General features: G+C 37.6%; 1 protein-coding gene across 2 annotated transcripts in view; it reads left to right on the plus strand.

The window, feature by feature from the left end:
* The window catches only part of vps50 (VPS50 subunit of EARP/GARPII complex), a 121,598-nt gene that overhangs the window by 89,420 nt on the left and 19,735 nt on the right, over positions 1 to 12,443 (plus strand). For both annotated transcript variants that reach the window (XM_026156666.1, XM_026156667.1), the window contains one exon: positions 11,937 to 12,085. In XM_026156666.1, the coding sequence (XP_026012451.1) occupies positions 11,937 to 12,085 (149 nt within the window). The remainder of the gene's footprint in view (positions 1 to 11,936; positions 12,086 to 12,443) is intronic.

Genomic DNA, 12,443 nt, shown 5'->3' on the forward strand with positions numbered 1-12,443 from the left:
AAAGTGAAGATGAAAACAAGCTATTGGAAGGCCTCAATTTTGGGTTTGGGAAATTGTATTGTGCCTGTACCAAATTGATGTTTTAGTTTAAAAAAAAATCTTTAGTTAATAAGAATCATATCAACGTCTCATAAGTCGAAGGTTTGGTTTACTTAGTGCGTTTGCCTGTTACTTTGTTAAGGAATTATCCAGGGCAAACTAACAAAAGAACAAAACTGTCTGTCAGAGGGAAGTTTTTTCTTTTCCTCATCGTTTAGTGTAAGAGGTTTTAAAATGCTTTGTTAACTCAAGGCCACTTCAAAGTGCCAGACAGATAATTAAAACACGGTGAGCTCACAAAGAAAGGAATTGTTCTCTCGCTCCACTTTTGGCCCCATTATGCTGCATGAGATTATACTAAGAATTTAGACACTTACGTAGATATTTCTTTTTTCTTTAATACTGAAGAATTCAAATTCTTGTTCACGTCCCACTGGTGAACTTTAATCATTTTTATCTTTAATCATCACTCAGTAAACTGTATAAAGTGTTGCACTGGGCTAGAGATAATGAAAGGTCTTATAACTTAATTATTGCCGATTATTAATTATACTTTCATAAAGCATTTAATGACATTATTAGAAGTTAAAGCTAAAACTAATACAGTAAGTACATTTTGTTTTCACATAAGAATTTAAATGTCAGTTATTAATAAGAGCTGCAACTATTCACGGCCACATTGTTGTCCTCATAAGTTAATAATAGAGAGGTGATATATGAAATTATAGAATGCTGAAAGATGACTGAAAGGTTATTCTTGTTGCATGAGCAGTCTAAGTTACACTCATCTTACTGTAATACACAAAATCTGTCTGTGCGTTTGTTTCTTTGTCTGCCAACTCCTCCTAAACGTTCAGCAGTTGAGCAACCAAACTTGGCACACGGGTACGTCTTCGGTCACTGATGGACTGTATCTACGTCAAATATTATGCCTAGCAACCACAAATCAACAGGCTAAAATGACCTTTTTTCTTTTTACATTTATGCACCTATAACACCTTATAAAAGCACTATGTAATATTTATTTCATGACAAATGCATCTAAAAAAAGTGAAGTTATGCATCATATATTATGGCAGATTTCCTGGAAACCACCTTGCAACAGTATAAAAAGGCCTTTTTTGCCTTTATGCACTTATATTCCCTTATGAAGCATCCCATAATTTTAATCTCATGACAGTAATGTCTCATTTATATTCACTAAAACTGAATTATACATGTTGCGCAGCAACAGCCTAGCAATAAACTAAAATAACTAGTATTTTCAGACCTACATACCTTTAGAAAAGCATTGCATCATTTTATTTTTATGGCCAATAGCATGACCAGGTCAAATAATACTGTAGCATCCCAGTATGTACTATTTAATTTAAGTTGGCACTTGTACCAAGGATGGACTAGGTTAAATATATATATATATATATATATATATATATATATATATATATATATATATATATATATATATATATTTGCAGATATAATTGTCAAACTCAGATTTTAATTTAGATTTCAAAAATGGCCTTGAGCATTGAGCATATGTCATTCTGCACAGTGATGCTCGTCTGAGTGACAAGATCTCATATTACGGTTACCTGAGACTATTTAGGCAACATTGCAGAGGTGCAGGTAAGACTGTGACATGTTGGCGATTGTATTAGTGAACATCTATCTAACTGATCTCAGAATCTTATTTTTGTTCGATTTATGTCAACTGTTCCTCGTTCTTTCTTTGTTCTTGGTTTAGTTAAAGTTAAACTAGGCCACATTTCCTTCAGGTGCAAGTCCAAGGGAGTTCTTAATTATTTTGTTATCAACAAAGACCTCCTGCTACAGTTGTCCTGATTAAAATAATTTGAATAATTGCTTAGATTGCCCAAACTGTTAGATGAAAATATTCAGGGCTCATTACTCAAACAGCCTGTTCATGTACAGTAGATTAATTTAATTGAGCTGAGGAATGTGCATTGAATATCTCTTTCTAAAAATTAATTAGAGGACAGTTTTGACAAAATTCCAGCTCCCTTTTCGGCTCTTTATGGTAATAAAAAACTCTGCATTTTGCAGTAGCGATCGCTAGTGGGCGTGAGCGGAGTGCTTAATGCCGCTTTCACCAGTGTTAAAAGGTCCTGTATGCTTGTTGGTTTACTTTATTAAGAAATCTGTGCCTATTACACGCTGTGATTTTTGCAAATATGGTTATATAAACATTTTTTTCTTTTATTTGGAAAACATTTCACTGTTTCTCACATAAACTCACCAATAAATTATCTGACAGGCGATAGCTGTTTCAAATCTTGCGTTTTAATGTTTGATGGTGGTTTGGATGCTGACGACAGATCGTTCCTTTGGTAAGTCACAATACAGTGCTTGTGAGCAATGCTGTAAGATGAGTCATATAAGCCCGGATCTCTACAGCTGCCTGATATGTAGGCAGCCTAATAGTAGATGTCAGGACTGGCTCTAGCCTGCTGTGTTAGGGTGGGCAGCTAGAAATAATAAGTGAGCAACTTGAGCGAGACAAAAACCCGAAGTTAGAGCAGCTGACAAGTATCCCACGGGTTGGTGGTTTCAGTCCCAGTTCAAATGATGGCGTCTTCTCTCTCTGAGATGTGAAAAATAAGCACAGTACATAAAGTCTTGACTAAACTAATCTTTAAAACACTAATTTGTTCCAAGCAGCATGTAGCAGCTGTAAGATGGTTTTCTCACAGGCTGAAGAACATCAGTCCCTGCATGAATCCAGACATTTATCCTCTGAAAGAGAAGCACAGATTATTTTGGAGTTTGGAAAGAGGCAGACTGCAAAAAGGACACAGTATAACATTTTAACGTCATAACACACATCAGATTGAAACGCTAATGCATGCTCGCGGGTTCTTTCTCAGCGTCCTGCAGCTATTTAGAAAAATTACATATAAGGGAAAATCTCAGACGCATTTAACAAAATGAGCATTTTTAGTGAATGTGAAACACGTTAGCTTAGCCAGAGCATCACGACACGTGTAACCAGCACAAAAGCTGCTACAACGGGTAAACAGGAACTCTAAAATGAAACACAAATACTGATTTGAATACGTTAGAGTTTGATATCTATTAAAAGATGCCATTTATTTATTTTTAGTAGTTTAATGTGTGTGCGCTTTATTTGCTGCCTTGACTTGAGGGACAGCTGTCTGCTTCCTCTGAATGTTATTTATATGTAAATCAGATCACGTTAAGAGGGCAGTGTGAGACTTGAGTATGCAAGCTGTAAGGTGCCCACACAGTCATAAGTTTATATGCCTCTTTTAGCACTGACTGACGAAAACCCATTTTTTTCCTCTAAAGTCTGATTTGGTGGGCAAGACGCCCGTTCTGATGGGCTCAGCCCACCCCTGCCATAGCTATTGTACAGCTGGGCTGTGTAGATGGAGGGCTAACAGTGATCACTGTGACAAAATTGATTGATTGATTGAATCTTTATTTTGAACATGTTGAAAAAGTATAAAAAAAAAAAATAGAATTAAAAGAGACAAATGAACAAAGCAAACAAAAGGAAAACGAGCAACCACAACTCCAAATAACGTCCATGTTCAAAAAGGAGCAGGAAGAAGCATAAGCTTATTTAATCCCACCCCTTTTCCACTATCTAGTATCAATAGACTACAGAAATACCTCCTTGTAATTACATTATATGTTATGTGTAATTTTTTTTTTTTTTTTTTTTTTTAATTATATACACATATATGTTTCTATCTATCCATACCTACGTATATACACACATACGCACATATACACATTTTCAATAACCCCATTAACACCTGAAGGATACACAACCTACAATTTTATATATATTTAATATATATATATATATATATATATATATATATATATATATATATATATATATATATATATATATATATACACACATACACATATATACACACATACACATATATATATATATATATATACACATACACATATATATATATATATATATATATATATATATACATACATATATACCCATACCAACAAACCCGTGCATGCGCACACACATGAAAATATTAGACAAGAACACCCTATCAAATCTCTACCTTTTCCCTGTACCCTGTAAAATGGTCTAGACTTGCAGTGGAAATAACTTTCCATGCAGCGTTTGTCTTTCATTGTTTGCCAGCACTTACTGCTCTGATTAATGGTATACTTGCCTGTTGTGTTCCAGTTTCCCAGGTTAAACAGTCAGAGCTCGACGATCATTTACATTAGCACACTCAGATAAATGTCTTCACGCTGAAAAACGAAAACAAGCACATTTTCTTACCGAACTGATGTCAGCTGTATAGAAAGAACGCTGCCTCGGGAAATGCAAAAATGTCCTCTGTAAAGTTGTGTGCTTTGTGAAGATCTTCTTCTCAGTGAACAGTGTGTACTCAGCCTTTGGCTCTGACTTTGAGACTGCTGTGACAACTGCAGTAAATGCAATTTCAGGCTTTCACAGCAGAGCTGTTTCACCATGCTTGGATCCTCACAACACTTTCTTTTTTCTCCACAGAGAGATAAATTCAGATGTTTTTTATAATTAACTTAATGCAACCAGCAAGTACGCGATTCGTTTTTATTTTGATTTGTCCAATCTTTTCTTTTCTTTTCTCATAGTGGAGGAGAAGAACAATAAATTGACTCTGTATTGTTTATTATATTGAAGAAAACCTCATCTTGTAGCTCTTCGTCTTTTTCAATTTAATGTTACTGCAGATAACATGAACAAAAAAATATTTTGGTAATCAGTGGATCTAAATAATTTTTTTTTATTAGTCATTTAGTAAAATGTACAAAAAAAGAGTGAAAATATTTCAATTACTTCCTCCAAAAGTCCTTTTTAATCTTATTTATTTATATATTTATTATTCTTTTTTACACTGGCATCTATCTAATGCAATCTAATACTCAAAATCATCAGCCATGTTCCAAATATGTTTATTTGTTTTGATTTTAAATTCTTTCTAAAATATTGTTATGATTAATTGGATATTATTCAACATTTTTCTGATCATTTGGGGGATTTGGATGCAGTAGTTACAGGAGTACATGCTCAAATTTTACTTTATAAATGTTGTTCTAGTGCATCCTTAGGTGGTTGCCAGGCAACATCATAGTGTATTTATAATAGTGGATATAAATAAAGCATTACACATGAAATGGAAATGATGGGAAGCTTTTATAGGGTGTTTTTCTTAATTAATTTTTTTCATACCTGCCACTGGGCTAAAATGATCCCTTCTTATGTATATGTATCATAATATGTGATGTAGATAAGAACTTTTAAGGGCCTTGGATGCACCTGTGTGCCACTAGGTCTTGCTGTATTATAGTAAGACTGAGATAAAAATGTAACCTTTTTTCCAAAATTGCATAATTTATCAATTTTTTTTAGCATTTTAAACATTAAAATGCTATTAAAACCCAAAGTCCAGTAAAGTCATTGTGTTTATTTAGACTGTTTACTAACTAGATAGACTACTTATTTGGTTTTCTTATTTTTTCCCCAATGACACATTTTTTAGGTTGTCGTAGTTGCTGATTTTTAATTAAAGTAATATTTCCATTGCAAATACTGGTCTTTATGATTAGTATGCCAGAAAATGCCATTCACCATTATAGTAAATGGTGAAAATAATCAAAACTTATTTCTATATTGATGATAATCAACCAATGATCCACCAGCCAAATCAGGCCCACCATCCCATGTTGGCTTATTTATTAAATCTCTAAAAAGAATTGATTGAAGGGTATCCAGATATAATTTTTGTTAGAACACTTTCAAAGCGTTAGTAATTTAGATGCATAATTAGCTGCTAAATGCAGAAAAATATAATATTTATCAGCCACATGTGCATAGTTGTTTCCTTGTCCCAAGTTAATGTAGTTAATAGGTTGAGGTGAGTAATGGAATTTGTACTACTTATTGATTTTGGGTAAATATCGTTTTTAACGGGCTCCTGGCCTGGCGTCATTTTGCAAAAGTGGCCCCCAGGCAGAGCAGAGTACTCCTGGTCTACATCATCTACACTCTGAACTTCATTATGAAAATGCAGTTTCACTATTTGTCTCAGTGGGACATCAGAGAACTATCTAAACTCCTCCTAAATGCCTTCAGCAGCTGCAGGATATGAATCAAATGAAGTATGACCTCTTCACTATAAGTCACGCTATATGGAAAGATCCAGCTAAGCGCCCTCCATCCTTCAGCCCCTCGTATGACGTTGAAAAATCTATCACTGACTCTTAATTTGTCCAATATGGCATTCTTTCTCTCATACTTGGCAATGCAGCAGGCACATGGTGTTACTTTGCTTTTATCTGTCTGTCTGTCATTTTGAGTGCCATCATAAAAGTGAAGGGATCATTGTTTTTGTGGTTTTTATCTCCGAGCGTATCAAATAAAATGCAAGTTACACAACAGCTGATTACAGTAGGTCCGTAATGATGACTGAAGGGTTGATGTCTTCATATCTTTAAGTTGTATTTTTATCTGTTTTCTGATAAATGCAGCAGCTGCTAACATCCTCACGTATTACTGTGTCTGAGTCGTAGCTCTGTGACAGAGCGGTTCAGTACGACAAGGAGCTTCCTGTTGTCTGGAAACATGGCAGATGCCTTTTGATTATATGCATCTGTTTGTATCCATTACATTGTCACGCTAAATGATTTCCTAAGCATCAGACATAATTTGCATGTTTATCCCTAACAATGGATTGAAATATTCAAGGCTACCAAAGGGCAATAACACTGGGATATCATGTTTCTTGCTCTTACACACAATCAAATGCTGCTGCTATTGTAAACATTAGGGGTGCAACGATACACAAAATTCACGGTTCGGTTCGATACTTTGGTGTCACGGTTCGATATTTTTTCGATACAAAAAAATGTCCATGCCTTTTTAATTTGTCATTTATTAAAATTATAAATATATATTTTAACTCAAAAGTACAGTTTTTAAATTTAACCCTAACCCTTGTGCGTGTTTTTTATTTTGACAGCGAATGCGCACCTGCGGACCACTTATGTGCAGCCCTGGTTATTTAGCTCGTCATATTGCAGCCACAGAAATTCTTTTGTCCATGAAACCATAAAGCTGCACTTTCTTTTTGCCTCATAGTCTGATTTGTCATAACTTCTCCGTTTTGTGGTAAGCTTTTCTTTGGCTGTCACTTCTTCACCCTGACCTGTCTTATTTGGCTCAGCAGAACTGAAATATAAATCCTGCTGCTTTTACACACGTACTCACATAAGCTCAGCGATTCTCTGCGCGATCAACCTCTCACATGTTTAAGCTTGCTGCGGGAGATTTCACTTGTCATGTTTGCATAGTAAGCTAACGATTAATAAGACGATGTCAGAGGAATTGGTGCGCAAATTATCATCACTCACAGATCAGTACTGTCGCTCTCTATACACAGTTCGCGTGATTGCAAAGTGAAAGCAAAAAACAAGCGCAAATTCAAACGCGACTTCAGTATGTCACATATTGACAGTGGCTCACCGATGCCAATGACATAATTACCCAGCTACATTTCCGAAAGAATGCAAAAGCATTGACATATATTTTTCCTTCCTACAAAAGCCCGACGGGCAGGGCAGAGATAGATTTTGGTACCCCGACTGAAAAAATCGCTAGCCCCGGGACGTCGGGCTAGCGATATTGCGAGCCCTGTATCTGATCGAGGAATCACTCATCTTTGGAAAAGAGAGTTTATTACAGAGAAATGTCTCTTTCCAAAATAAAAGCTATACTATCCGCTTCTTCTGGGCTATATTCTCAGCAGCATATTAAACACATAAGGAGAATCACGTGCTAACAGCTGTCTAAATGACTCGGCTAAAGTTAGTAGCATGCTTGTTGTTTTTGTCTTTGCACTAGGATGATGTCGGCGTAAATGTGCAGTCATATTCGTTGTGTTCCCACTAGTGCTTTCAGGTTAATCTCGTTGAAATGACCTTAACGCCACAACACGGCAAATCTCCGTTAACGAGCTACCGCCGATCGCCCCGTGCATGGGGCTAGACGGCCAACACGTTAACGAGCTAACTGCGCTAACACACTAGTTCCCACCCATGTAATTGAGCATTGCATGGCACATCCAACATACTGTTTTACTTTAGTCCATGACTCGCTTACCTTCAGGGTCATACGTCACATGAAAACCAAAATAATTCCAAACGCCAGATCTGAATGAGGGTGGGGGAGGTCCATGTTGCAAGGAGAGCTTAACTTCTGTCTCGCTAGCTTGCCCTGCGCTCTTCCTTCTGACGATGCTGTCTGTGTTGAGCGCTCAGTGAATCTGCGTTCGACTACTCCGCCTAGGCTGCACTGTCGACCCTAGGCGGAGCAGTCGAACGCAGATTCACTGAGCGCTCAACACAGACAGCATCGTCAGAAGGAAAGTTGATAAAATAAATTACAAATTTTGTATTGTTCGATACATATGCGTACCGAACCGAAAGCACTGTATCAAACGGTTCAATATTGATACGAATATCGTTGCACCCCTAGTAAACATGTAATAATAATAGCGTAAGCATTTCGCTTAGAAACCAGTAAACATTAGGGGGTCAGGCAAGACTTTTTTTTTTTTTGCACATTTTACCCTAAACCCTAGTGAGATTTCCCCAAGTTTGTTCCACGTCTCTGATTATATTTGTGCTGTAGATTCTGAAAACCACACGCATAAATTCCTAAATGTCATCGATGTTGTGTTTGTCCTTTCCCGCCCACCACATTTTTCTTTTCAGCCCAGCTTTTTGCTTTTACCTGGAGGATCCCTGCAGACTCGCATGAATTTGGAAAGGAAACACAACTTCTCTCCCAAATGTCTTTCAGAAGCCTGTTTTTATGCTGAAAAGGCACAACAAACGAAAGGTCAAGCGTCATGTAGCGTCATTAAAAATAGACCAAACCAAACTTTGCTTTAATGTCAAACTAATGCAGCTTGAGATTTATTTTATTCATTCAAAGGACAGTGTACAGTTCTTGTATACAACTGTAATGTAGCACTGTAATGTTCTTATTCATGGTAAACCTGTGGATTTGTTTTTTGCTGACTGGCAAAAGTCCTCATGCTGCTCACTTCTCTCTGTTAGGCTATCTTACATATAAAGAGGTGTTTTTACCCTACTTCTTTGTACCGAAGATCCTTTTAGGCACCATCCCCCCCACCGCAAGCACAGCTTTCCCAACACTGCAGACGCAGATATAAAAGAAGAAACAAGTGAAAGAGGTTGAATTCTAAAGCTCCAAAACTCCACAAAGAGAAAGCAGCTGCATTTGTAAAGAGGCGCGTTTTGACCATAGTGTCCAACCAGCTGCTGATATGATAAGATCTGCTGTTACAAAAGAAAATGACAAGAACAAGCGCACAAATAGTTTTCATTTGATTTTCTGGGAATATTTATTGCGTTTGCATGTTTGTGTGCAAGTTCCTGTAGGATCTGGCAACGTCACACGTACAAATGGCTGCTGGCCACTGCAGCGAAACATTTATTTATTTATTTTGCTATGATCCCGTTCCAAATGTTAACGTCATTTGCTGTAGTTTGAAGAGGGCAGTAATGGCCTTTCTGGATTAACTCCATAACCATTACACGTTTGTCATGTTTATGTGCAGGGACGTGTTTAAAATGCTGACAGCTGTGCTCATTGTGGCGACTTGAACCCTTTGCAGTGTTCGAGATGCCTTTGTATCTTTTTAAAGCAGATTTAGTAGATCAAAAAATTGTAACTCATGACTAAGCATGTGAAACTGAGTTTTCTCAGCATATAGTGCTTAAAACATTTATTAGACCCCTCCCAGTGTAAGGTTTAGCCTCAATTAATAGTACTGGTGTTTATCAATGTCCTTTTTTTGTGTTTTATGGTGGTCTTTAATCAAAATGATGAAAGCAGACAAACAACTAAACCTCAAGTTATTTAAAAATTACTTTCAGTGGTTGAATTTTATGCTTGACTACTTTGTGACTTCTCAGACAAGTCCAGTGTGCCGGCTCAAATTTGTGTGTTAAAATGGGAATTCAGTTTATTTTCCCAGTAAATATAAAAGAAACTTATAAATTTGTTAAGCATTTCTGTGCACTGTAAAAAGCCTTGGACAGCCATAATTTAAAAAAGAGTAATTAATGCGTATCAACCCTTCAAGGAACTAAATTAAATGTGTGATTAAATGACTCAGTAAACGAGGACTGCATCTTTAACTTGGGGCTCAAATTGTTCTTCCGATTCCCCGAGTTTAGAATAACTGCATTCACAGCTGTATTAGGCCAAAGTGTGGCTGTTTTGGTGAACGCTCTGCAGCCTTTTGACAAAGTAAAGAAAGCCCTTGGCTGACTAAATATCAGTGTGCATTATTTCTTCTGTTTTTTAAGTGTTTTGGTTGCTTACAGAAGAAAAAGGAAATGTGCCGTTTGTGAATTATACAACAAAAATGTTAATAGTCATATTTTTTTTCGTTTGCAGTCTAATTTCAGTTCAGGTTTAATAATTCAGGGAAAACTTTATGCGATCTTTTAATCTCTAACAAAGACGTAATGAGTAACTTTAGCCTTACCTAGTTACTGAAGGCTTATTTAATTTCACCATCTGCGCTGAGAAGTATTCAATTAAATTCAATCATGTTTATTTCGAGCCGCTCCCGCGATGAGTTGCAGTCTCCGCAGGGAAACCATTAGATCCCCACTGCTGTAAAATAATATAGATCAACTGTTAATCTCCCCGAGTCAATTTCAGACCGATGATGATTTTGGCAACACTGCGCGTTTGATTGAATGCGGAGAGATAAGTTGGAGGTTGTGTAAAGGTTGAAGTTATCACTTTGAGGGAGACAGCATAGCTCCTGCTTGTCTGAGTCATAAATTGTCCACAGAGCTGCATTCTGTGCATTTTTGCAGCAGTGCGTACGCCGAGCTGTTATAGCCCGTTTTAGCCGCTGCTGGCATTTTAATACGGAGCACGTCACTCTGTGTAAAACACTTTCATTTCAGAAATGGTTATTTGTCTGCTGTTACTGAATGTTTTTCATCTGTTATCAGTGATAATAAAGTAGTGGCATGAAGGTCTTTTATCAGGCAGGATTTGACATTTCTCGAATTCTTGCCATCTTTTTTTGGACCACGTAGGAGTGATGTAACCATTTGCTTTACTTTTACTCATTAATCTTCATGCTACAACAGTTTGTCTCTACTCTGGATACTTGGCAGGACCTCGGTTATAAAAGCTTTCCACCGCTCTTCTGGAATAGGAGTGCTCGTACACGATATTAGACCCAGACTGCACTGGCCGGTAGTGCGTAAGTGGACGATACGGTGCAGCATTAATGGCTCCCATTTGTTCATTACCTGCGTGATTGCTATTGATCTGCCAGAAGCTGTTTCAGGGGGCTTTGCAGTCACAGAGTACAAAGCTCTGTGTGCCAACATAATACATTACGCCACCAAGACATTACTTTATTGTTTTTTATGCAGATGCTGATTATTGTGGTTGATTGGAAGAGAGCCGGGTTGAAACCTTTCTATTTCTCTTTCAGTAGTTTTTCGATTGAAAGGATAAAATGAGTGATAAATGGAGTGTTAGAATGTATCAGAACGATTAATGCTGCCGCTTCAGGAGTGTTTGGTCAGCAGAACTTTACTGTGTGTGGGCTTCGGCTGTGACCGGGTCCCTCAAAGTTGATTGCACTTTAGACGATGCATCTGAACTGCTCTTATGTTAGATTAAATGTTAAAGTGATCGCAGGACGACATACACTGAGAGAGAGATTAGCAGGGAAATGATTGCGCTTCCCTCTGCTTCAAGTGATATTACAATGTTTCCTTCGTGTTAGTTTTCTAAAGTCCACCTGTGTTTCTTTCAGGAGGCTGTCGGGGAGAACGCAGGGGTGCATGGCCCAGCAGAGGACAGGAAGGAGAAGGTGCCCAGCCCCCATCTCAGCCAGCTGGTGGTCCTCACTAACAGCGGGACTCTCTACGGGCTGGCACAAAGGGTGGTGGCCACAGAGTCTCTGTAAGCACACACCACTGGAAGCATTTGCACACTACATTAAAGTATTCCTTACATTACATTGACATTAGTGCGTGCTTTATGTCATCGCTTGTGTGTCCTGGCAGCGCGATGTAACGTGACAGTTATGTACATCAAAGCACTCTGTTTGATCAAGTTATAGAGGCCGCTTCTCGCTCACTGCCTCGTGTCAGGATGGCAATAATGTCATTACACAGTTTTCCACACACTGGCCGGCAAAGATTAGCCCTGCCTGCGTTGTGTTCCTGCACACACAGCAACACATTTTAGCGCCCCCAAAATCATTTCCTTTCTCTAATTTGATATGTTTTAAACTCTCTCAATCAGTCACTCAGTAACC

This window comes from Astatotilapia calliptera, chromosome 22, assembly GCF_900246225.1.
Source record: "Astatotilapia calliptera chromosome 22, fAstCal1.2, whole genome shotgun sequence".
In the NCBI taxonomy this organism is placed as follows: domain Eukaryota; kingdom Metazoa; phylum Chordata; class Actinopteri; order Cichliformes; family Cichlidae; genus Astatotilapia; species Astatotilapia calliptera.